This window comes from Podarcis bocagei, assembly GCF_964188305.1.
Source record: "Podarcis bocagei genome assembly, chromosome: 2".
Taxonomy (NCBI): Eukaryota; Metazoa; Chordata; class Lepidosauria; order Squamata; family Lacertidae; genus Podarcis; species Podarcis bocagei.
In genome coordinates this window covers 4010881-4037711 of record NC_138126.1, presented here as the reverse complement: position 1 = coordinate 4037711, position 26831 = coordinate 4010881, and the positions used below count along the sequence as shown (strand labels likewise).

Below are 26831 nucleotides of genomic sequence, written 5' to 3'. Positions count from 1 at the left end.
AGGGTCTTACTGCCCACCCTTTTCTGTTTCGTTGCTGTGTTTGCTCAAACAGAACAAAGAGCAGGGAATGCCCCTCCCCTCCAGGCAAGCAGAGGGGAAAGCAGAGTGTTGTTCCTTCCTCTCTGTGCTCCGGTGCTGCTGAAAACATGCAGGTGGGGGAGAGAGAGAGAGAGAGAGAGCTGGCTGGCTTGGGTGGGTGGAACTTTTGCCTTCCTTTCCTCCCTCCCGTTATATCCCACTCCTGCATTCTTAGCCAGCTGCTTCTCTGCACACCCCTCTCGTGCTCCTTGTCCCTTCTGTGTTTTTCCTTCCCTCCCCACTTAAAATGTGGTTAAAAAGCATGGATCCACATGGATCCTCAGGATTTTTGCACTGGGTCACCCCAAATTCACCATCAGAGCACATAGCATGTCCATGGCTACAGCCCCCCCCCCCAAAATCACGCACCCACTGTTGTCTGGCGCTGCAATGGTGCAAAAACGTGGTTACAAAGCATGGATCCACAGGATCTTTGCATTGGGTCAGCCCAAATTCACCATCAGATCACATTGTGGCCACAGCATGAAGCACAAAAAAAAGCACATTCTGTTTCATTCAGAATGTTTTTTCCCTTGTTTTCCTCCTCTAAAAACAATGTGCGTGTTATGGTCAGGTGCGTGTTATAGAGCGAAAAATACGGTAAATGATTTCTCACTATCAGTAAAGTTCTTTGCACACACAATCCTCACATTTAAATGCTTTCCCCCCTGCTGTGAATGTTCTCTGGTGTCTTTAAAATGTCCGCTTTGACCGAGGCTCTTTCCACACTCCTTACATTTAAATGGTTATTCTCTGGTGTGAGTTCGCTGGTGTTTCTTAAGGTTTCCACTTTGACTGAAGCTTTTCCCACATTCCATACATTTAAATGGTTTCTCTTTTGTGTGAGTCTGTAGATGCCTTCTAAGGGTTCCACCATTACGGAAGCTCTTTCCACACTCCATACATTTAAATGGTTTCTCCCCTGTGTGTGTTCTTTGGTGGTTTTTATAATTTCCACTTTGACTGAAGCTCTTTCCACAGTCTATACAGTTATATGGGTTCTCCCCTGTGTGAGTTCTTTGGTGCTGTCTAAGGTTTTTGGTTGAAGTGAAGCTCTTTCCACACTCCATACATTTATATGGTTTCTCCCCTGTGTGAGTTCGCTGATGTGTTCTAAAGGTTACACTATGACGAAAACTATTTCCACACTCCATACATTTAAATGGTTTCTCCCCTGTGTGTGTTCTTTGGTGGCTTTTATAATTTCCAATTCGACTGAAGCTCTTTCCACACTCTTTGCAGTTATATGGGTTCTCCCCTGTGTGAGTTCTTTGGTGCAGTCTAAGGAGTACACTTTGACTGAAGCTCTTTCCACACTCCATACATTTAAATGGTTTCTCCCCTGTGTGAGTTTTCTGATGTGTGCTGAGGTATCCACTTTGACTGAAGCTCTTTCCACACTCCATACATTTAAATGGTTTCTCCCCTGTGTGAGTTTTCTGATGTGTTCTGAGGTATCCACTTTGACTGAAGCTCTTCCCACATTCCATACATTTAAATGATTTCTCCCCTGTGTGAGTTTTCTGATGTGTACTAAGGTTTCCACTTTGACTGAAGCTCTTCCCACATTCCATACATTTAAATGGTTTCTCCCCTGTGTGAGTTCGCTGATGTATTCGAAGCGAGTCATTTTTATGGAAGCTCTTTCCACACTCCATACAGTGGAATGGTTTCTCCCCTGTGTGAGTTTTCTGATGTATACTAAGGTTTCCACTTTGACTGAAGTTCTTTCCACATTCCATACATTTAAATGGTTTCTCCCCTGTGTGAGTTCGCTGATGTATTCGAAGCGAGCCATTTTTATGGAAGCTCTTTCCACACTCCATACAGTGGAATGGTTTCTCCCCTGTGTGAGTTTTCTGATGTATACTAAGGTTTCCACTTTGACTGAAGTTCTTTCCACATTCCATACATTTAAATGGTTTCATCCCTGTGTGAGTTCGCTGATGTATTGTAAGGGCATCCCTACGACCAAAGCTCTTTCTACATTCCATACAGTTAAATGGTTTCTCTCCCTTGGGCATTTGTTGATGTTTCCTATGAGTTTTGCTCCAGTTCAAGTTCTTTTTGCACTGCATAGCTTTAGATGGTTTATCTTCTGTTGAGTTCATTATTGTAAACTCAGTGTGCACACAGACAGAAGAACATTATGCACATTTTAACTTTGTCTTCATTATTCTCAATGAAATTGAAGGTGTCTCCTCAGAATTTGGATCGCCTTCTCCTTTGGGGGAAAGAAAACCATTTTAGGGTTTCATGGAAGAGGGAAAAGGAACTTAACACAAAGTGAGCCTAATTAACACCACCGTCTTTTTTATTTAAAAGCATCTCCTAGATTCTCTCCTCTCTTCTCTATGTCTCCCTGAGGAAGTATGGCCAGGGAATGGACCACCTGATGTCATGCCCGTCTTGTGATATAGAACTATTCTTGTGGAAATTATCTGTCCAGGACTCTCTCACTTTCCTTTCTCCTTTGAGGTGGGTGGTTAAGCAAATATGTGTGACACTGAAAAAGATGAATTCTAATGGGAAGACTTTCAGAGGAAAATATCCTTTGGAATAATATACCAATTGCATGTAAGCTGTCAATTGGATTACAAAAGTGGATTATACATTTCCTAAATGTGCCCAAAAGACTGAGACTGATAAATTAGAGGAATAAAGATATGTTTCACCTTAATTAATTGATTAATTAATATAATATATCATTATTCAAACCCCATCCATAAGGCTGGGTTTTCCAACCCTCTGGGCAGCTCCCAACAGAATATTAAAGACACGCTAAAACATCAAACATCGACTTCCAGTTGGTTCACAGAGCTGAGAAGAGATGGGACTCAGCCCTTAGGGGAGAGTTCAGCTCTTTGCGAAACAAAGGGGGAGTCTGCAAGGGCGCCGCAGCCCCCCAAACCCTCAAAAGGATTATTTTGAGGCCACCAGCAGCATAAGGACGTCTCTCTGGCACCGAAAACGCTCCCCTTGGAGAGCGGAAAGTGCAGCGAGATCAAGACACCAGCGCAGGACGCCATTAACTACTCGGAGGATTGAAGTCTCGAGTCTATCCTGCACAGCGGCCAGTTCTCGAAGAAAAAGAAACCTGAATCTGGCAAAAGGTTGGTGGAAAATTTTAATTGAGAAAAGATTCGGAAGACAGCAGGCATAAAAAAGGAAGTCAGCCCCGATTGTGATTGATTTACACTGCATGAATTACCTGCAAAACGGAGTAAGATTCTAATCTCCTACAGCGAATAAAAATAATAAATATACTTTTTTAGTTCTGAAGGTTTGGTTTACTGAAAGGGAGGTGGAAATCCCTAGAAAATAAACTTATTTGAAACCCTTTGGGAGTTGAAGGAGAATGCTGGAGAAGGAGCTTCCGGCTTTCACTTTCAATTTTAATTTAAACTGCGCAATTTGTAAAAAATATGTTTATGGAGCTATTTTTGCGAGTTAAAATACCAGACCAGCAGAGACAAATATAAAAAGACTGCTAAAGTCTGCTACTGTAAGAAATTTGAGGAGATATTTACAGGAAGAGACTTGGGGACACCCTCCCCCTTTTGGTTAATGAGCATGATGGATTTATTTTCTCTCTCTCTTTTAACTTCACCTTTTTCATTGTTAAGACATTATAATTGTAGTGAATACCTTCCTCTTTTCCTTTCTCCTGGAATATAATGCGGTGGAAGTTGGATTAAGCCACCAAGAGGCGGAAGAATTTGTTTTGTTTTGTTGGTACTTGGTTTTGATTTCTTCTTTTTCTTGGGACAGGGACACAGTGGAAAGTGCAAAAAATCTGCGGAAGTGGTGGAAGACATTTTTCTCCTGCTTTCTCTTTCTTTTTGTACAAATAATTATTGGATTATTGCAGCATTTACCCTGTGTCCCCCTCTCAGCTATATACATTTGATATAGAACTGGTTGGAGGCAAAAGGGCCACCTAGTGGAAATAACAGTTTAAGAATGACATCATCACAGAAAAAAGGAGGGGAGGGGCAGCATCAGGAGAGACCCGGAGAGGGTCAAAGCAAGAAATGGAAGGGAAAGGAGATGTTGCAAAAATGTTTGCAGAACTGAAGAAAGATATTAAAGATATTAAACAAAGTGAGAAAAATATGGAAAGTAGATGGGAGCAGATGGGCAAAAAATTAGATTTAACTGTGAATGAGATGAAAGCCCAGATAAAAGATGTGAGCAAGAGAACACAAAATTTAGAGGAAAGATTGAAACCTATGCAACGAAAAGTAAGGAATTTAAAAAAGGAGGATGAGAAAAATAAAAGTGCAGTGTCAGAGCTGAATAAGGAACAGGAGGAATTGTGGGATGCAATTGTGGTGCAGGAATTGAAGCAAAGAGAGATACATTTGAGAATCAGATCTATCCCAGAAACAGCAGCACAGAATATTTTAGAAGAATTAATTATTGAAATTGCACAATGGCTAGGAATTGGAAAAGATGAATTTGCCAATACAGTATTGAATGCATTTAGGATAAAAGTTAAATCAAAAAAAGGAAAAATGTTTCCAGGAGATTGTTTGATGATATTTAAAGATAAGTAGATGAGAAATTTAATTTTGCTAAAAAAAAAGAGAAAAGAAGCTCTATATTGATAGAGCAATGATAATCATATTTAAGGAAATTCCACTTTGTCAGCTGAAATGACGTGATGGATATAAACCTCTGACACAAGTGCTGAGAAAAAACAATATTGATTTTAAATGGGAGTATCTGGAAGGACTCTCATTCTACTACAAGGAAAAGTTAAACTGAAAAAGATGAAGTAAAAAAATTCCTCCAGAGGTACAGGAAACTGGATAAAGAGGAAGAAGGGGCAGCAGCAGCAGCAGGAACAGATACCAATAGACCAAGTAGTAGAAGTAGAAGATAATAAATTAGAAGAAGAAGAAGAGGAGGAGGAAGAACTTAGATATTGTTTTTGAGAGACTCATGTTGCAAGAAAACATAGAAGAATTTTGGTAAAAAAGAAATTAGGAAGTGAATTTATTTCATCAGAGGGCCTTCTCGGTAGTGGCACCCGCCCTGTGGAATGCCCTCCCTTCAGATGTCAAAGAGAAAAACAACTACCAGACTTTTAGAAGACATCTGAAGGCAGCCCTGTTTGGAGAAGCTTTTAATGTTTGATGCATTACCGTATTTTAATATTTTGTTGGAAGCCGCCCAGAGTGCCTGAGGAAGCCCAGCCAGATGGGTGGGGTAAATAAGTAAGTAAGTAAGTAAGTAAGTAATAAATAAATAAATAAATAAATAAATAAATAAATAAATAAATGATGGTGATAAAAATTTCAGCTAGACCCTACTGGCACCATTGGAGGAAGTAATGAACAATATTTTGAAAAAAGGAGAAACACCAGAGACTTGGAAAGAAGCATATATTACACTGATACCCAAACCAGACTCAGACTTATGACAGGTTAAAAACTACAGGCCGATTTCTTTGTTGAACAGTGATTATAAACTATTTGCAAATATTAAGGTTTTCTTCCTGGCCGCCAGATGAAGGACAATATAAGGAATATTGTGAATATTATTGAATACTTGATGACCAGGAATGAAAAGCAGGCAGCCATAATATTTGTGGATGGTGAGAAGGCCTTAAATTCTAGGGAATTTAAGATTAAAAACTTACAAAGGATGGACATGGGTCGATTGTTTATGAGAAGTTTAAAAGCAATATTTCAAGTCAAAAGGCAAAAATTATTGAAAATAATGTATTAACAGAAAATATTGAAATTACAAAAGGGACAAGACAAGGGTGTCCACTATCACCATTGTTATTCATATCGGTTCTGGAAGTTCTCCTGAATAATATAAGGTTAGCAGAAGGAATTAAAGGAATACCAGTCAGAAGGAAAGAATATAAAGTAAAAGCCTTTATGGATGACTTGGTACTAACAATTGAACCAATAACAAGTCCGAAGGAAGTACTAGAAAAAATGGAACAGTTTAGACAAGTAGCAGGCTTTAAAGTAAATAAAAATAAAAAGTTTGTTAAAAATATGGACAAAAAGATAGTGGATCAGTTGCAATAATAAACAGAAACAGGGGTGGTAAAGAAAGTGAAATACCTAAGAATATTGTTAACCCCCTATCATGGGACTTGGGGTTGCTTGTGTGTAAACCTCCAGCTGTACCAAACTGCTTAGGGTTAGTACATCTTTCCCTGGCTGAGCAGCCCTTTTGCGCGTCTGCTCCAGTCACTGGCAGAATCCCGTCAGTGGGTGTCTCCTAAATTTCTTCCAGCATAAGAATTCCTTAACGGACAACCTCCTCCTCGCCTCTCTGCGCGGATGCCTTCTGCGCAGAGTGGGTGTGCCAAGCGGTGGTCCTCCACTCTCCTCACTGACTTCACTGGAAGAGTCTCGGAGCCTCCCCTCCGAAGTGCTCTCTGCCTCTCCCTTCTTCCTGGTGTCACCGGGACTTCTTTCCCCAGAGGACGTTCTCTCTCTTCCCTTACTAGTTCCCTCTCCTGCAGAATCTGGGAGCCTCGCCTCTCCACTCTGCTCCGATGTCAGTTCCCTGACACCCCCCAAAATATAAATTTCTATCAAGAAAACCACAACCAGGTATGGAATAAGATTAAGAGAGATTTGGAAGTGTGGGGAAGGATGAAATTGTCACTTTGGGGAAGGATATCAGTTATAAAAATGAATGTGCTACCAAAAATGTTATTTTTCTTTCAATCAATTGATGGAGTACACAGAATTAGCTAAGATGACCGGGAGAATCTGAGAACAGCGGGACCAAAAATTCCTGAAGGACTGGAGTAAATTTGTGAATTATTTGAAGGGCAATGGTGTTCAATTGAATACGCCTGTAGGATAACAAGAAGTCTTGTGAAAAATGGAGATAAGAAATATTGTTAATAAGAGTTAAAAGATAGGATGTTAAGATTTTGATTATATAAACAGTAGTAAAGAGACAAATTGTCAACAGAAGAGAGATAGGATGAAATCATTAGAAGGGAATGATGGAAGTCACTGGCTAAAAGTAGCCAAGATGTGTAAGAGATGGTAAGATGGATGTCTTGTTTGGAAAGTTTATGTTAAAAATCTTTAATAATAATAATAATAATAATAACAATAACATCAAAAACTTCCCTAAATAGGGCTGCCTTCAGATGAATTGACAATCTGAGAACACTCACAATGGTTGAATGGATTGCTTATAGACGTAGACTTTGTTTGGATGAACAAGGGCTCTGGTGCCTGTTTATGGACTCTGTGCTTATTTGCAACCATTGAGATGTGATTGGCCAGGACTAAGCCATTCCACTTGAAGTCTGGAATGTCATGTGGATTTATAGCTCTACTTTGTGCTTTGCTTTCCTACGCTCTGAATGCTGCTGTTTGTGTGAACTCTGTGGAGAGGCCAGTTTGGCGAAATGATACTGGACCCAAGTAGTCAGTGAATTATGAGCAGAATACCACAATTCCTTAATATCCTACAGATCTGGAAGGGCTCTTTCTATGTTCCTACACTCTGAAAGGAAACACACAAAGATACAGTCTCACAGAAAAGTGGAACTACAGACCTCTCAATTTCTCCAGGACATGTCTCCGCGATTTTCTTTTTCAATGCAGCTGATGTCAGACTGGTGTATCAGACTCTCTCCTAACTGGAATAAACAAAACAGAAGTGTTATTGATGTCCTATGTGATTGTTAAAAGTATTCAAAAATATTCATCTTTAGAAGCAGAGCTAACAAAGTATCTAGTGGCCCATGAAAGGCTAATAAAGATAAGATGGGCTTTGGTTTTGGGGGGCACCAGTCCGATGATGTAGACAAGAAAGCTCAAAATTCCAGGATTCCTATAAACTATAATCCCACCAATTTACCTTGTTTCAGTTTGTAGGATTGACAAGTTGACAAACAATAAAAAAATTCCTTCCAGTGGCTCCTTAGAAACCAACTCAGTTTGTTATTGGTATGAGCTTTTGTGTGCTACTGGAAGCATTTTTTAAATTTTGTTTCAACTATGGCAGCCCAACACGGCTACCTACCTGCATCTAGAATTTGACAGACCTTACTTGTAAAACAAGTGGTACCTTGGTTTGCAAGCAGTCTGGTTTGCATATCTTTTGGATTACAAACACTTCAAATCCGAAAGTCCGTGTCCCGGTTTGCAATTTTTGGGGGGATTACAACCATTTTATTTTATTTTTGGATTACGAATATAAACTTTCGAGATGGACAAGACGACCCTCTTGCTAGCTCAATTTGTGCTTAAGAAGGTAACTGTATAGCAAGAAGAACAGAACAGGAATAAAAAGGAAGACAACTTCTTAGGACAAAGGAACTCAGTGGTCCCACAGTTACTCTGGAGAACTTCCTAAAGGTCCCTGTAAGGTAGTCCAGGTAGAGAAGAGAAGAAAACCCAGGTAAGGGAGGAAGAGTAAGAGGAGGGAGGAGGAGGGGAAGGAGAGACAGGAGGATTCTGGCCATTTGGGTGGGGGAGTCCCAACCCCCAGGACAACCCTTGTTTCTCTGAATCTGATGGTCTCCCCCTCCTCAGAGAGTGAAAAGGCCGCAGGAAGAGAAGAGAGGAAAGCGGAGACAGGAGACAAAGGAGGAGAAAGGGAAGAAGAAAGGAAGATCCCTTCCGAAACGGCGTTCCTGACTTTTCTCTTCTGCCCTCCCTGGAGCTCTCAGGCAGCTGACCTGGCCAGGGGGTTGCTCTGCCCACCAGGTCTGCCCTCTGGAAATCTGGACCTCCTGCCAGCACAGAGGTGGGCCAGGACCACCCACACGGGACCCCCCCTCTGCAATAAACTCGAAGCCTGAGCGAGGGGGGAAGTTTCCGGTAACTTAAGGGAGGGGGTTTCTCCCAGGATCTTCCTGCCTTTTCTCTCCAGTGGCTGGACTTGGGAGAAAGAAGCATCCTGGAAAGAACTGGGTGGGGAAATGGGACCCCCCCCTTTTCAAGGATCCTTCCCTGTCCCTCTCTCCAAGGCAGATTTCTTGCCAGGAAGGGATAAGCCAAGGCAGCCCCTCTGGAGATTCCCCCGCCAGCGCCCAAGATGGAGACATCTCTTCCAAAAGGCCCCGGGTCTCTCTCTCCCCCCTCCCCCGCAGGGTTCCCCCCTCCCACGCCAAGGATGCTTCCATTGATCCCCCAGCCCCCCAACTTCCTATGCCCTCCTCCCTCCGTCCCTGAGACGCCCCTGCGCCCAGAAACCCCCCTTGGCTCCGCTCACCCCTCGCCCCCAAATGCGCGTGGCGAGGGTGCTTCCAAGGAGAAGGCGCCAGGGAAACCCGGCAGGGGCTTCCTCTGTAGAAAGGACCCCTGCACCCCCGCCCTGGTGCATGTCCCATAGTGTTGTTATGGGGGGGTGATCTTTTGTGGGGGAGGGGCTCCAAAGGAGATGGAGCCATGCAAGTCCTGCAGGTCTTGGGTTCCCACTTCGCAGCGGGATTGCATGGATCCAGACCCTCCTGATGGGCCCCAGTAAAGGCACTTTTGGGGAAGGTGGGGAGATATGGAGGGGTCTTTGTCCTTTCCTCCCCCTCCCCATTTCACCCCCCTTCCCCATCCCTGCATCTTTACCCCTTTGTCCTCTCTTCTGCCCCTCCGCCTCCCTTGCTCGCTCTTCCGATGTCTTTTCCTGCAACAGAAAGAGCAGGGCGGGAGGAGTTGGTCCAGCGACGCCCCCCCCCCTTTCTCAAGCCCCTCCCGATGCTCCTTCTTCCCGCCTGCCAGGAAAAGTCCGGCCCATAGAGCTATGGGGCAGAGCAGCCCCTGCCGGTGCTCGGATGGGAACCTGCACTGAGGATTTTCCCAGGGGTTGCATGGGAGGCCTCTCTATCTCTCTCCTCTCTATGATAGAAGGGGGGCTGTTCTTCTCTATGGGGGGGGGGCAGTTCTTCCCTGCTCAGTTCCTCTGGGATCCTGCATCTCAGCCCGCAAGGCCCCTTTTCTGCGCTTTCACCAAGCCTGCAAGGCGGTTCTTTGGCCACTGCTTCCCTGCCTCTGCTTTACAGGAAGAGCAGCAAACTCTGCACATGCTCAGAGAATACTGTACGAACTCCCACCACACCGTTTTCACTTTTAGTTTGCCACTAAACGAACCACCAGTCAATAATGCAGGGCTCTTTTGCCCCACGTGGATCATGAGCCCGCAACCCTGAAAGGAGGGGCCTCATGCTGTGCCCACTGAGCTCGCCCACCTTTCGCCCCTAAGGGACCGGGGCCCCTAGGAGTTGGCCCCTCTGGATGCACCTTTCCCAGCCCGGGAGCCTAGCCGAGCGTTGCCACGTCCAGAATCTGGTGGGATCCCATGGCGGGATCCGGATCCCTCCCGGTGCCTTGCCCACTTTCTCCCTGGGCAGAAATCCCCGAGCGGCGAGGCCACGTAAGGGTTATGGGGAGAGAGAGAAAAAAGGCCCCTCTTTCCATCACCCCACTTCTCTTTCCGCTTGTTTTGGGAGGCCTCTGGGGTGGCAAGTCCTTTGGGTGAAGGGGAGGCTCTGGGGCGGCTGGGGTGCAGAAAAGGCTGTTGGGGGGCTGGGAGATGAATTGGGGGATCCCCTGGGTGGGTGGGTGGAAAGGAAACCATGGGACCCAAGGCCTTTGAGGTCCTTGCAACCCCCTGCCCAACCCCCACGAACCCGGGGGGGGGGAGAGCTCTTGGGGGGGCTCAGAAATGGGTGTCCCTTGAGAAGGGGGGAGGACTCCAAGTGGGGAAAGAGGGTGGGCTCCTGTATTTGGCAGATGCTTTCTTTGTGACCCCTGCATTGCAGAGGGGTTGGACTAGATGACCCTGGGGGTCCCTTCGAGCTCCACAGTTTTATGGTTCTGGGGGGTAGAGGACAGATTGAATAAGTATCACCAGAAAACATTTAAAAACGGAGCTCCTTGTGTGACCTGAACTTTGGGTTCTCACATATGGGAATGTCCAAAATTCAGCATTTGATTGACGTTGGAGAGAGACCGAGTTGAGAAATAAGACCAAGGGTAGATATTGATATTGCTATGTATTAGATAAAATGTAAAGAAATATAAAATAATAAGTGTACATTCATTTGTAAAAAAGGAATATACAACAGAATAGACAGGAAGTTAAAAGTGTTGGTATATGTATATATGATTTTGGAAGTTTTTTGTCCTTGTGTTCCCCCCCTTTAAGTATATAAACTTTGTATACATGCTGAAAATTACAGTATAATAATTATTGTGATGTAATATGATAATGTAACATAAGAACTTTAATAAAAAATAAAACTGGAATTTCCAAAAAAGACGTTTATAATAATAATAAATAAATAAAACTTAAGTTCGGGGGGGGAGTTTATTATTATTATTATTATTATTATTGGGCAAAAAAATTCCTGCATTGCAGGGGTTGGACTTGATGACCTTCGGGGGGTCCCTTCCAACTCTGTAGTTCTATGATTAACCACCAGTCAATAATGTGGGGGACTCACCCGCTAACTGACCCCTATTAAATATACAGTGGTACCTCGGGTTACATATGCTTCAGGTACATACGCTTCAGGTTACAGACTCAGCTAACCCAGAAATAGTGCTTCAGGTTAAGAACTTTGCTTCAGGATGAGAACAGAAATTGTGCCACGCGGCGCGGCAGCAGCTGGAGGCCCCATTAGCTAAAATGGTGCTTCAGGTTAAGAACAGTTTCAGGTTAAGTACGGACCTCCAGAACGAATTAAGTGCTTAACCCGAGGTACCACTGTAGCGCGCACATCTCACTGTGTGCAAACTACAAAAATCCATACAATTTACCACAGTTTATCTTGTAGTGAGTGAATATCGTCTCGGGCAGAAGTTGAACAAACAACCAGGAGAGTTTTATTAATAAAAAGAAGCTTTTGAAAGAAAGTGGGTCAGGAAATGTTCTCTCCTAGGTAGAAGTCAACTTATTTACTTAAACTTTAGGACGTCTCAGGCTTAAACACAGGATTGCAGTCAAAGCTTCTCTTAAGCTCTCTTCACTAAAAAAAGTTGTTATACTTCATTTTCTGTTACTTAGTTATGACAGGTGGTTCAGTTAAATACAGCACATCTTACTTCCCCGATCAATGAGCGAGGGGCACTTTTCCCCAGCTCCCCCTCTAAGCAATCCCACTCCTGAGGTAATACCAAAATGGCATGACAGACCCAGGGGTCCCCCTCCCCCCTTGTGACTGGCTTGGGGGGGGTCTTCTCTCCCTAGAAGAACTGACCCCTCCTGACTGGAAGGAGACCCAGGGGGTACCTGAATCCCCCCAGGATCTGCTTCTTCTGCCTCAAGAGTCAGCCCTCCCAGGACACCTCTGTTTGTCGACCTCCCCCAGACCCCCAACCGGGTCTCCCTCTCCAGGCTGGGAGGGTCTTTCCTCTCTCAGGGAGGGTCTTCAACTCAAACCAGAACCAGTTCTCCCTCAGGCAAATCCTATCCTCCTCCCCAACTCCCACCTCAAAACAATCCCTCTTCATCTTCTCTCATATCAAACCCTATCTAACTCTCTCCCTCAGAAATGGCTCCTTTTATTTTCCCTCCAAAAGTGCTGTTGTCCAATCAGAGAGAGGTTCCATCCCTCTGGTGGAATTTCTGGGGGAGTGAATGACCAGACTCTGGTCCGTCTCTGCCGTCCGTCCGTCACACTTCTGCCTGACACCAACCAGTACAGGTCAGCTGTAGGAAATTTCTGTCCCTGATCACAACCACCAGGCCTACTAAAGGTCAGTACTTTGTAAGGAAAACTTCAGGAACCTGGAATCTCCATGTATCTACATCACCTTGGGTTTCACGATATGGCAGTTCTAAGGGCAGAGGTTGGATAAGCAGGAGTTTGCCTGTGAGAGGAAGAGTTTTGGGCTCCTTGTGAAAGGGGATTCCAGGAACCAGGAACCACTTCAGACAAGGCCTTTCCCAGGATGGAAAGAGAGTGAGGGAAATCTGACACTCCCTTATTCCTTTTGAAATAGTTTATTCCAGGCTTTAAGATAGTGGGTAAGAATTTCCTTCCAAACTACCCCTCAATGGCCCATGGCCAGGGGAAGGAATAACACCACAAAGAAAAACACAGTCGAGAGATAGGAAAATTCAACGTCCAGAAGGGACCCAGTTTATTGAGAGAAATGCTATTGCAATACCTCCAGCGACTCAAAACCAGAGGTTCATTTTAGTACAACTTTGAGAGGGATTTTTTGAGAAAGGTACAGGCATTAGCTCATAGAAGTTATACATGTAAGTGAAGGTCTGTCAGGGAGCTAAAATAGTTCTTCTGTCCATTATTTTGGGTATCCTGGTGTCTTGCTGTCTTAGGATTTACATTTCATTCATTTATTGTCCATCTCCCTGACAACCAGACCTTTAGAAAGTCCTTAGCTTACCATTCCAATGGCTCCCAACGAATGGGAAGAAGACTCAAGGGAAGAAGAGTCAGTTACATAAATTTTCTATTTCTAAACGTTTTAAACAATAGTTTGAAAGATAAGCAGGTGGAAGTCGGGGTTGAGAAGTCCACGGGGTGGCGCCATCGGTAATGGCGGATTCCCTCTGATCCGGAGGGACTGGCTCCACGGAAAATGGGTCTGTTCCGCTACGGTGAAGCGGGGACCCTTCAAAAAATCACAGGCAGATGAAGCCTGTGACCATGGGACTTGGCGGGCACCTTTCGCGCCCCCCAACTCGTAAAGGAACCCAGTTACGGGCTCGTGGCGCGGTGCTGAGAGTCAACTGCTTCTTCCGTGGAGCGAAGCCGCACAGCCGTTACCGGAGAGCGCTGCCTTTTTCCTGGGACAATTTGACTACAAAAACAACTACCCGTGAGTAGGTTAAATTTGGACAATTGGACTTCAAACAACGACTTGTGAGTAGAACGGACAATTGGATGAAGAAATTCTTCTTAATTTGGCACTGAAACGGGAAGGTCTAAACAGGAAGTCAGCCTTCCGTTTCTTGTAGATAGATTAAAGCAAAGACATGGCAAACTAGAGTTCAGAAAATCGTTTGTAAAGGATTAACTTTCACCATCTAAAATTGTTGAACCCCCTTCGGAAGCAGGAGAAGAGGGGGGAATTTTTCCGGACTGTTTAAATTTGCAGAAGAGAGTGTAAAGAAAAGTAATTTCCCACCGTCTTGATCCTGGGAGTGGGGTGTCAGGATTGACGTTTTTGGGAAGTTCATTGACTATAGACAAACGTCTTTGACAGACAGTTAAAAGAAGAGAAACATAGTGATTCCATTGTTCTCCTTCGCATTTTAAAGGAACAAATATTGACAAAATATCTGAAAAAGGAAACTTTGTTGTTAGATCTGCTTTTAAAAAAAAGAAGAGATGGATACAAATAGAAGTTCTTCCCCTAGAGGGAGCCTGTGAAACTGTTACTAAACTTGAGCCGGGGAGCTTCGCAGCTGCAATAGATTAAGATCGTGGGAACAGACTTCTGACCTTGCATAACAATGTACTCAGAAGCTTTGGTGCGTGCTTTCTGCAAAACAAGTGCCTTATTGGAACAGTTACATGAGAAGACGGACTTGATGACTGTTGCGATCAGAAATTTTGGACAGGTAGTGGGTATCTATATAGAACCCACCCAGGAACCAACTCAGGAGTGTGCTCTGACAGATCAGATGAGGGAGGAGGTTGTTGCTGGACCTCGGGTGGCAGAGATGGAGGGAGCTGTGGCCCAGCAGGAACATGAGTTGTTGGATCTGACAAATGAACTTGGAAAAAGCCAGATTTGGAGATAGAGTTTTGTTTGGATTGGAAATGGGGGGTTGGATAGACCCCCCTATGCAGGGATGTTTTGACTTTTCAAGTCTGGCAATGGGCCGTGAGATGTTTGGGGTTGTGGGGTTCCTTAACTCTGGAGGGACCTTGAAACATGTTTTTAAATACCACATGGAGTTTAGTGTGGTCTATGGAAAAGGGGCTGATCTGTCGAGAAGGGACAAAAATACTGTCAAGTTGGAGTTTCCATGAGTGAAAGGAGCAGGAGACAAAGTAAAGTACAGGTATAAACATGAAGAAGATCTGCGGAAGGGACATGGAAGAGACTTAGGGGCCTCGGACATAAGATTACCAGGTTAATGAACCAGATGGGTGGGATAGAAAGGACCGACAAAACCCAGGACCAGGAGGAAGGGACGTTGGATGAAGATTGGAAGAAAGTTTTAAAAAACTTTATTAGGATTGTTTTGTAAAATTGATGAATTTTAGAAAAATGTTGGAACGAAATTATTTGGCTTTAGCAGAAATGTTAAAAGAACTATGTAAGAATATGCTATGGTTATGAGAAATTGGTATAAATAAGATCTATGTTTTAAGTTTTAGGGTCTTTTATAGTAAGAGAGGGTTAAAATAGATTAAGGTAATTTAATGACAGAATATTATGAAAAATGGAAAGGATTTGCTGTGATAATTAATAACTAGAATACAAAAAAGGGAGGAGTGAGGAGGTCGACGAAATAAGGTAATGACAGTTAAGGATTTGGGAATATTGGATTTGTTTTTAAAATTTTGTGGTTTATTTTTGCTTTTTGACTGTGATGTGTTATGTGTTTTGTTGTTTTTTGATTTTGATCAATTTGTATTTTTTCATTGCTGTTTCTTTTTCCTTTGTTTTTTCCTTCTTTTTCTCTTTTTTCCCCTGTAATTTTAAAATTCTTAATAAATATCATTAAAAAAAAAAGAGAAGTCCACGTAGCCTAGAAATTATTAGAGCACTGAGACATAGCTTCCATCAGAGAAAGTAAGATGAAGGTAAGTACTGTAGGAAATTTCTGTCCCTCATCACAACCTCCAGACCTACTAAAGGTCAACACTTTGTAAGGAAAACTTCAGGAACCTGGAATCTCCATGTATCTACATCACCTTGGGTTTCACGATAGGGCAGTTCTAAGAGCAGAGGTGGGGAAAGCAGGAGTTTGCCTGTGAGAGGAAGAGTTTTGGGCTCCTTGTGAAAGGAAATTCCAGGAACCAGGAACCACTTCAGACAAGGCCTTTCACAGGATGGAAAGGAAGAGAGGCAAATCTGACACTCCCTTATTCATTTTGAAATAGTTTATTCCAGGCTTTAAGATACGGGGTAAGAATTTCCTTCCAAACTACCCCTCAATGGCCCATGGCCAGGGGAAGGAATAACACCTCAAAGAAAAACACAGTCGAGAGATAGGAAAATTCAACGTCCAGAAGGGACCCAGTTTATTGAGAGAAATGCTATTGCAATACCTCCAGCGACTCAAAACCAGAGGTTCATTTTAGTACAACTTTGAGAGGGTTTTTTTGAGGAAGGTACAGACATTAGCTCACAGAAGTAATACATGTAAGGGAAAGTCTCAGGTCAGGGAGCTAAAACTGTTCTTCTGTTCATTATTTTGGGTATCCTGGTGTCTTGCTGTCTTAGGATTTACATTTCACTCATTTATTGTCCATCTCCCCGACAACCAGACCTTTAGAATGTCCTTAACTTACCATTCCAATGGCTTCCAACACCTGGGAAGAAGTCTCAAGGGAAGAAGAGTCGGTTACATAAAAATTCTATTTCTAAACTTTTTAAACAGTTCTTCGAAAGATAAGCGGGTGGAAGTCGGGGTTGAGAAGTCCACGTAGCCTGGAAATTATCAGAGCACTGAGACATAGCTTCCATCAGAGAAAGTAAGATGAAGGTATAACAAAGGTACATATGTTTCATTCACTGTTAGGTTATACGAATTCTATCATATGCTAAATGGGTTAACTAATTTTACAACAGAAACACCAGTTCAGTCTCGAGAGGTTGGAAAACGTGGGGGCAGATCCAGAAGGCAGATCCAGCCCCCCCCAAGAGAAACTGCAGCAGCTGATCTAGAACACTCTTTCCCTCCAAGCCGTATTAATGGATCCTTCTCTAGGAGGACTTGGAGGAGCCACAGACCCTTGGGAAGGAGAGAGGAGCAAAGGATGCCCCAGAGCCCCTCTGGAGAAGGTATTGACAGCACCCCAAACAGAATCACCCACCCAAGGCCATGTTTCTCTCTCTCCACTGCCTTCTCTTCCCCCAGGGTTGCTTTTATTCATCTAGAGGAGCGGGGGAGGGAGTCTCTTTCACACCCCCTCTGGACACCCCAGGAACCCTGCTTTCTTCATTCCTCTATCCTGCTGCCACTGGAAATAATGTTTTATCTGAACATTGTGCCCTTCAGAGAACCAAGGAAGAGGAAGGGTTGTAACACAATTAGTGTATCTGTTATAAAAACTACAGAAGGGGTTTATGCACATAAGAAGATGGCCTCACTCTTTCTGTGTCTTATTTGTTCATTTAGTATAATTACAACAATATGTGTTATACGGTTGTTTGTATACTACTAATATAACAAACCCTGCTTCCAAAGCATCACAACTTTCACCCTGTAATTTCCACAATGCTCTATTAGCAATCCCGATACACCAACATTTCCAACTCTCTCTACCAAAGACTGAACTTCAGCCGACTCAAAGAGCATCAACATTGACCACCAGCATTGCAGGTTCACGCTCTCTGCAAATAGTTCATGACATACAATATTGCATTTACTATTGTGAGACATCACCTTCATTACTTGAATACATGGGTACAAATTTACATGCAGACACCAGAATTTCGCATGTACTCTATGCATCTAACAGCTGATGTATATTAAGATCTGCACTCCAACTGAAGCTCCTTCCACACTGACTGAAGCTCTTTCCATATTCCATATATTTAAATGATTTCTCACTATCAGTAAAGCTCTTTGCACACACAATCCTCACATTTAAATGCTTTCCCCCTGCTGTGAATGTTCTCTGGTGTCTTTAAAATGTCCGCTTTGACCGAGTCTCTTTCCACACTCCTTACAATTCAATGGTTATTCTCTGGTGTGAGTTCGCCGATGTCTCTTAAGGTTTCCACTTTGACTGAAGAGCTTTCCACATTCCATACATTTAAATGGTTTCTCCCCTGTGTGAGTCTGTAGATGGCTTCTAAGGGTTCCACCATTACGGAAGTTCTTTCCACACTCCATACATTTAAATGGTTTCTCCCCTGTGTGTGTTCTTTGGTGGCTTTTATAATTTCCACTTTGACTGAAGCTCTTTCCACAGTCTATACAGTTATATGGGTTCTCCCCTGTGTGAGTTCTTTGGTGCAGTCCAAGGTTTTTGGTTGAAGTGAAGCTCTTTCCACACTCCATACATTTATATGGTTTCTCCCCTGTGTGAGTTCGCTGATGTATTATAAGGCTTCTATTTATACTGAAGCTCTTTCCACACTCCATACATTTAAATGGTTTCTCCCCTGTGTGTGTTCTTTGGTGCCTTTTATAATTTCCCCTTTGACTGAAGCTCTTTCCACACTCTCTACAGTTATATGGGTTCTCCCCTGTGTGAGTTCTTTGGTGCAGTCTAAGGTTTTTGGTTGAAGTGAAGCTCTTTTCACACTCCATACATTTAAATGGTTTCTCCTCTGTGTGAGTTTTCTGATGTGTTCTGAGGTATCCACTTTGACTGAAGCTCTTCCCACATTCCATACATTTAAATGGTTTCTCCCCTGTGTGAGTTTTCTGATGTGTTCTGAGGTATCCACTCTGACTGAAGCTCTTCCCACATTCCATACATTTAAATGGTTTCTCCCCTGTGTGAGTTTGCTGATGTGTACTAAGGTTTCCACTTTGACTGAAGTTCTTTCCACATTGCATACATTTAAATGGTTTCATCCCTGTGTGAGTTCGCTGATGTATTGTAAGGGCGTCCCTACGACCAAAGCTCTTTCTACATTCCATACATTTAAATGGTTTCTTTCCCGTGTGAATTCGCTGATGTGTTCTAAGGTTCCCACTTTGACTGAAGCTCTTTCCACACTCAACACATTTAAATGGTTTCTCTCCCTTGGGCATTTGTTGATGTTTCCCATGAGTTTTGCTCCAGTTCTGCATAGCTTTAGATGGTTTATCTTCTGTTGAGTTCATTATTGTAAACTCAGTGTGCACACAGACAGAAGAACATGATGCACATTTTGTCTTCATTATTCTCAATGAAATTGAAGGTGTCTCCTCAAATTTGGATCGCCTTCTCCTTTGGGGAAAAAAAAACCATTTTAGGGTTTCACGGAAGAGGGAAAAGGAACTTAACACAAAGTGAGCCTAATTAACACCACCACCTTTTTTATTTAAAAGCATCTCCTAGATTCTCTCCTCTCTTCTCTATGTCTCCCTGAGGAAGTATGGCCAGGGAATGGACCACCTGATCTCATGCCCTTCTTGTGATATAGAATGATCGTTGTAGAAATTATCTGTCCAGGACTCTCTCACTTTTCTTTCTCCTTTGGGGTGGGTGGTTAAGCAAATATGTGTGACACTGAAAAAGCTGAATTCTAATGGGAAGACTTTCAGAGGAAAATATCCTTTGGAATAATATACCAATTGCATGTAATTTGTCAATTGGATTACAAAAGTGGATTATGCATTTCCTAAATGTGGCCAAAAGATTCATACTGATAAATTAGAGGAATAAAGATATGTTTCACCTTAATTAATTAATATAATATATCATCATTCAAACCCCATCCATAAGGCTGGGTTTTCCAACCCTCTGGGCAGCTCCCAACAGAATATTAAAGACATGGTAAAACATCAAACATCGACTTCCAGTTGGTCCACAGAGGTGAGAAGAGATGGGACTCAGCCCTTAGGGGAGAGTTCAGCTCTTTGCGAAACAAAGGGAGAGTCTGCAAGGGCGCCACAGCCCCCCCAAGCCCTCAAAAGGATTATTTTGAGGCCACCAGCACCATAAGGACGTCTCTCCAGCGCCGAAAACGCTCCACTTGGAGAGCGGAAAGTGCAGCGAGATCAAGACGCCAGCGCGGGACGCCATCAACTACTCGGAGGATTGAAGTCTCGAGTCTATCCTGCACAGCGGCCAGTTCTCGAAGAAAAAGAAACCTGAATCTGGCAAAAGGTTGGTGGAAAATTTTAATTGAGAAAAGATTCGGAAGACAGCAGGGATAAAAAAGGAAGTCAGCCCCGACTGTGATTGATTTACACTGCATAAATTACCTGCAAAACGGAGTAAGATTCTAATCTCCTACAGCGAATAAAAATAATATACTTTTTTAGTTCTGAAGGTTTGGTTTACTGAAAGGGAGGTGGAAATCCCTAGAAAATAAACTTCTTTGAAACCCTTTGGGAGTTGAAGGAGAATGCTGGAGAAGGAGCTTCCGGCTTTTACTTTCAATTTTAATTTAAACTGCGCAATTTGTAAAAAATATGTTTATGGAGCTATTTTTGCAAGTTAAAATGCCAGACCAGCAGAGACAAATATAAAAAGACTGCTAAAGTCTGGTACTGTAAGAAATTTGAGGAGATATTTACAGGAAGAGACTTGGGGACACCCTCCCCCTTTTGGTTAATGAGCATGATGGATTTATTTTCTCTCTCTCTTTTAACTTCACCTTTTTCATTGTTAAGACATTATAATTGTAGTTGAATACCTTCCTCTTTTCCTTTCTCCTGGAATATAATGCAGTGGAAGTTGGATTAAGCCACCAAGAGGCGGAAGAATTTGTTTTGTTTTGTTGGTACTTGGTTTTGATTTCTTCTTTTTCTTGGGACGGGGACACAGTGGAAAGTGCGAAAAATCTGTGGAAGTGGTGGAAGACGTTTTCTCCTGCTTTCTCTTTGTTTTTGTACAAATAATTATTGGATTATTGCAGCATTTACCCTTTGTCCCCCTCTCAGCTATATACATTTGATATAGAACTGGTTGGAGATGAAAGAGCCACCTAGTGATGAAAGAGGAAATAACAGTTTAAGAATGACGTCATCACAGAAAAAAGGAGGGGAGGGGCAACATCAGGAGAGACCCGGAGAGGGTCAAAGCAAGAAATGGAAGGGAAAGGAGATGTTGCAAAAATGTTTGCAGAACTGAAGAAATATATTAAAGATATTAAACAATGTGACAAAAATATGGAAAGTAGATGGGAGCAGATGGACAAAAAATTAGATTTAACTGTGAATGAGATGAAAGCCCAGATAAAAGATGTGAGCAAGAGAACACAAAATTTAGAGGAAAGATTGAAACCTATGCAACGAAAAGTAAGGAATTTTAAAAAGGAGGATGAGAAAAATAAAAGTGCAGTGTCAGAGCTGAATAAGGAACAGGAGGAATTGTGGGATGCAATTGTGGTGCAGGAATTGAAGGAAAGAGAGATAAATTTGAGAATCAGATCTCTCCCAGAAACAGCAGGACAGAATATTTTAGAAGAATTAATTATTGAAATTGCACAATGGCACAAGTGCTGAGAAAAAACAATATTGATTTTAAATGGGAGTATCTGGAAGGAGTCTCATTCTACTACAAGGAAAAGTTAAACTGAAAAAGATGAAGTAAAAAAATTCCTCCAGAGGTACAGGGAACTGGATAAAGAGGAAGAAGGGGCAGCAGCAGCAGCAGGAACAGATACCATAGACCAAGAATAAGAAGTAGAAGTAGAAGATAATAAATTAGAAGAAGAAGAAGAGGAGGAGGAGGAGGAGGAAGGATAAGTTTAAAAGACTGTAGTTTACACATAGTAGCAAAAACAAAACGGCATGAACACTTGACATGGAGTGTTAATGGTTTGAATAACAAAACTAAAAGAAATAAAGTTGAAAAGATTCTATTAAAAAGAACTTAGATATTGTTTTTGAGAGACTCATGTTGCAAGAAAACATAGAAGAATTTTGGTAAAAAAGAAATTAGGAAGTGAATTTATTTCATCAGACAGGAGTAAAAAGAGGGGTGGTGTTGTATATAAAAAATAAATATGAAGCAAGACAAATCTTTGTGGATCAAAAAATAATTATGGGGTACCTGAATGGGGTAATTTCATTGGAAATTGATAGAATGAGAAATAGGAATAGACTAGAAAGAAGGTAAACTACCCAAAACTTTCTTCTCTATGGTAGAAAGCTGCAATTTGATTGATGTGTGGAGATTAAAACACCCATTGGAGAAACAATATACAGTGGTACCTCGGGTTAAGAACTTAATTGGTTCTTGAGGTCTGTTCTTAACCTGACACTGTTCTTAACCTGAGATGCCACTTTAGCTAATGGGGCCTCCCGCTGCTGCTGCGAGATTTCTGTTCTTATCCTGAAGCAAAGTTCTTAACCCCAGGTACTATTTCTGTTGATTACCAGCTCCATCTGGTATGCAGGCTGAGACCCTATCTTCCCCCGGACTGCTTCACCAGAGTGGTGCATGCTCTGGTTATCTCTCGCTTAGAGTACTGCAATGCGCTCTATGTGGGGCTACCTTTGAAGGTGACCCAGAAACTACAACTAGTCCAGAATGCGGCAGCTAGACTGGTGACTGGGAGTGGCTGCCAAGACCACATAACATCGGTCTTGAAAGACCTACATTAGCTCCCAGTACGTTTCCGAGCACAATTCAAAGTAACCTTTAAAGCCCTAAACAGCCTCAGTCCAGTATATCTGAAGGAGCATCTCCACCCCCATCGTTCTACCCGGACACTGAGTCCCAGCACCAAGGGCCTTCTGGCGGTTGCCTCACTACGAGAAGCCAAGTTACAGGGAACCAGGCAGAGGGCCTTCTCGGTGGTGGCACCCGCCCTGTGGAATGCCCTCCCTTCAGATGTCAAAGAGAAAAACAACTACCAGACTTTTAGAAACATCTGAAGGCAGCCCTGTTTGGGGAAGCTTTTAATGTTTTTTAATATTTTGTTGGAAGCCGCCCAGAGCGCCTGAGGAAGCCCAGCCAGATGGGTGAGGTAAATAAGTAATAAATAAGTAAATAAATAAATAAATAAATAAAAGATGGTGATAAAAATTTCAGCTAGACCCTACAGGCACCATTGGAGGAAGTAATGAACAATATTTTGAAAAAAGGAGAAACACCAGAGACTTGGAAAGAAGCATATATTACACTGATACCCAAACCAGACTCAGACTTATGACAGGTTAAAAACTACAGGCCGATTTCTTTGTTGAACAGTGATTATAAACTATTTGCAAATATTAAGGTTTTCTTCCTGGCCGCCAGATGAAGGACAATATAAGGAATATTGTGAATATTATTGAATACTTGACGGCCAGGAATGAAAAGCAGGCAGCCATAATATTTGTGGATGCTGAGAAGGCCTTAAATTCTAGGGAATTTAAGATTAAAAACTTAGAAAGGATGGAAATGGGTCAATTGTTTATGAGAAGTTTAAAAGCAATATATTCAAGTCAAAAGGCAAAAATTATTGAAAATAATGTATTAACAGAAAATATTGAAATTACAAAAGGGACAAGACAAGGGTGTCCACTATCACCATTGTTATTCATATCGGTTCTGGAAGTTCTCCTGAATAATATAAGGTTAGCAGAAGGAATTAAAGGAATATCAGCCAGAAGGAAAGAATATAAAGTAAAAGCCTTTATGGATGACTTGGTAATAACAATTGAACCAATAACAAGTCCGAAGGAAGTACTAGAAAAAATGGAACAGTTTAGACAAGTAGCAGGCTTTAAAGTAAATAAAAATAAAAAGTTTCTTAAAAATATGGACAAAAAGATAGTGGATCAGTTGCAATAATAAACAGAAACAGGGGTGGTAAAGAAAGTGAAATACCTAAGAATATTGTTAACCTCCCAAAATATAAATTTCTATCAAGAAAACCACAACCAGGTATGGAATAAGATTAAGAGAGATTTGGAAGTGTGGGGAAGGATGAAATTGTCACTTTGGGGAAGGATATCGGTTATAAAAATGAATGTGCTACCAAAAAATGTTATTTTTGTTTCAGTCAATTGATGGAGTACACAGAATTAGCTAAGATGACCGGAAGAATCCGAGAACAGCGGGACCAAAAATTCCTGAAGGACTGGAGTAAATTTGTGAATTATTTGAAGGGCAATGGTGTTCAATTGAATACGCCTGTAGGATAACAAGAAGTCTTGTGAAAAATGGAGATAATAAATATTGTTAATAAGAGTTAAAAGATAGGATGTTAAGATTTTGATTATATAAACAGTAGTAAAGAGACAAATTGTCAACAGAAGAGAGATAGGATGAAATCATTAGAAGGGAATGATGGAAGTCACTGGCTAAAAGTAGCCAAGATGTGTAAGAGATGATAAGATGGATGTTTTGTTTGGAAAGTTTATGTTAAAAATCTTTAATAATAATAATAATAATAATAATAATAACAATAACATCAAAAACTTCCCTAAATAGGGCTGCCTTCAGATGAATTGACAATCTGAGAACACTCACAATGGTTGAATGGATTGCTTATAGACGTAGACTTTGTTTGGATGAACAAGGGCTCTGGTGCCTGTTTATGGACTCTGTGCTTATTTGCAACCATTGAGATGTGATTGGCCAGGACTAAGCCATTCTACTTGAAGTCTGGAATGTCATGTGGATTTATAGCTCTACTTTGTGCTTTGCTTTCCTACGCTCTGAATGCTGCTGTTTGTGTGAACTCTGTGGAGAGGCCAGTTTGGCGAAATGATACTGGACCCAAGTAGTCAGTGAATTATGAGCAGAATACCACAATTCCTTAATATCCTACAGATCTGGAAGGGCTCTTTCTATGTTCCTACACTCTGAAAGGAAACACACAAAGATACAGTCTCACAGAAAAGTGGAAGTACAGACCTCTCAATTTCTCCAGGACATGTCTCCGCGATTTTCTTTTTCAATGCAGCTGATGTCAGACTGGTGTATCAGACTCTCTCCTAAGTGGAATAAACAAAACAGAAGTGTTATTGATGTCCTATGTGATTGTTAAAAGTATTCAAAAATATTCATCTTTAGAAGCAGAGCTAACAAAGTATCTAGTTGCCCATTAAAGGCTAATAAAGATAAGATGGGCTTTGGTTTTTGGGGGCACCAGTCCGATGATGTAGACAAGAAAGCTCAAAATTCCAGGATTCCTATAAACTATAATCCCACCAATTTACCTTGTTTCAGTTTGTAGGATTGACAAGTTGACAAACAATAAAAAAATTCCTTCCAGTGGCTCCTTAGAAACCAACTCAGTTTGTTATTGGTATGAGCTTTTGTGTGCTACTGGAAGGATTTTTTAAATTTTGTTTCAACTATGGCAGCCCAACACGGCTACCTACCTGTATCTAGAATTTGACAGACCTTACTTGTAAAACAAGCGGTACCTTAGTTTGCAAACAGTCTGGATTGCATATGTTTTGGATTACAAACACTTCAAACCCGAAAGTCCGTGTCCCGGTTTGCAATTTTTTTGGGGATTACAACCATTTTATTTTATTTTTGGAATACGAATAAAAACTTTCGAGATGGACAAGACGACCCTCTTGCTAGCTCAATTTGTGCTTAAGAAGGTAACTGTATAGCAAGAAGAACAGAACAGGAATAAAAAGGAAGACAACTTCTTAGGATAAAGGAACTCAGTGGTCCCACAGTTACTCTGGAGAACTTCCTAAAGGTCCCTATAAGGTAGTCCAGATAGAGAAGAGAAGAAAGCCCAGGTAAGGGAGGAAGAGTAAGAGATGGGAGAAGGAGGGGAAGGAGACACAGGAGGATTCTGGACATTTGGGTGGGGGAGTCCCAACCCCCAGGGCAACCCTTGTTTCTCTGAATCTGATGGTCTCCCCCTCCTCAGAGAGTGAAAAGGCCGCAGGAAAAGAAGAGAGGAAAGCGGAGACAGGAGACAAAGGAGGAGAAAGGGAAGAAGAAAGGACGATCCCTTCCGAAATGGCGTTCCTGACTTTTCTCTTCTGCCCTCCCTGGAGCTCTTAGGCAGCTGACCTGGCCAGGGGGTTGCTCTGCCCACCAGGTCTGCCCTCTGGAAATCTGGACCTCCTGCCAGCACAGAGGTGGGCCAGGACCACCCACACGGGACCCCCCTCCTGCAATAAACTCGAAGCCTGAGCGAGGGAGGAAGTTTCCGGTAACTTAAGGGAGGGGGTTTCTCCCAGGATCTTCCTGCCTTTTCTCTCCAGTGGCTGGAAAGAAGCATCCTGGAAAGAACTGGGTGGGGAAATGGGACCCCCCCCCCTTTTCAAGGATCCCTCCCTGTCCCTCTCTCCAAGGCAGATTTCTTGCCAGGAAGGCAAAAGCCAAGGCAGCCCCTCTGGAGATTCCCCCCCCCCCCAGCGCCCAAGATGGAGACATCTCTTCCAAAAGGCCCCGGGTCTCTCTCTCCCCCCTCCCCCGCAGGGTTCCCCCCTCCCACGCCAAGGATGCTTCCATTGATCCCCCAGCCCCCCAACTTCCTATGCCCTCCTCCCTCCGTCCCTGAGACGCCCCTGCGCCCAGAAACCCCCCTTGGCTCCGCTCACCCCTCGCCCCCAAATGCGCGTGGCGCGGGTGCTTCCAAGGAGAAGGCGCCACGGAAACCCGGCAGGGGCTTCCTCTGTAGAAAGGACCCCTGCACCCCCGCCCTGGTGCATGTCCCATAGTGTTGTTATGGGGGGGGGTGATCTTTTGTGGGGGAGGGGCTCCAAAGGAGATGGAGCCACGCAAGTCCTGCAGGTCTTGGGTCCCCACTTCGCAGCGGGATTGCATGGATCCAGACCCTCCTGATGGGCCCCAGTAAAGGCGCTTTGGGGGAAGGTGGGGAGATATGGAGGGGTCTTTGTCCTTTCCCCCTCCCCATTTCACCCCCCCATCCCTGCATCTTTACCCTTTTGTCCTCTCTTCTGCCCCTCCGCCTCCCTTGCTCGCTCTTCCGATCTCTTTTCCTGCAACAGAAAGAGCAGGGCGGGAGGAGTTGGTCCAGCGACGCCCCCCCCCTTTCTCAAGCCCCTCCCGATGCTCCTTCTTC

The 26831-nt window shown here is 43.0% G+C and overlaps 2 protein-coding genes across 5 annotated transcripts; both read right to left on the bottom strand.

Annotated features, from left to right (window-relative positions):
• Window positions 1-568: 568 nt before the first annotated feature.
• Window positions 569-25067, bottom strand: LOC308580860 (uncharacterized protein). 4 transcript variants are annotated; one of them, XM_081183101.1, is made up of 4 exons: window positions 24686-25067; window positions 9645-9702; window positions 7631-7714; window positions 569-2302 (listed from the first exon to the last, which is right to left on the bottom strand). In XM_081183101.1, exon 4 carries the CDS (start codon window positions 2187-2189, stop codon window positions 825-827), a length of 1365 nt encoding a protein of 454 aa, XP_081039227.1. In that variant the 5' UTR covers window positions 2190-2302; window positions 7631-7714; window positions 9645-9702; window positions 24686-25067; the 3' UTR covers window positions 569-824. The 4 variants fall into 4 exon arrangements, with proteins under 4 accessions (XP_081039227.1, XP_081039226.1, XP_081039228.1 ...); XM_081183100.1 differs by lacking the exon at window positions 24686-25067 and adding an exon at window positions 10317-11072; XM_081183102.1 differs by lacking the exon at window positions 9645-9702.
• On the bottom strand, window positions 16219-24769 carry LOC308580948 (uncharacterized protein). The gene is made up of 2 exons (XM_081183287.1): window positions 24682-24769; window positions 16219-19111 (listed from the first exon to the last, which is right to left on the bottom strand). Exon 2 carries the CDS (start codon window positions 19063-19065, stop codon window positions 17911-17913), a length of 1155 nt encoding a protein of 384 aa, XP_081039413.1. The 5' UTR covers window positions 19066-19111; window positions 24682-24769; the 3' UTR covers window positions 16219-17910.
• Window positions 25068-26831: the final 1764 nt, after the last annotated feature.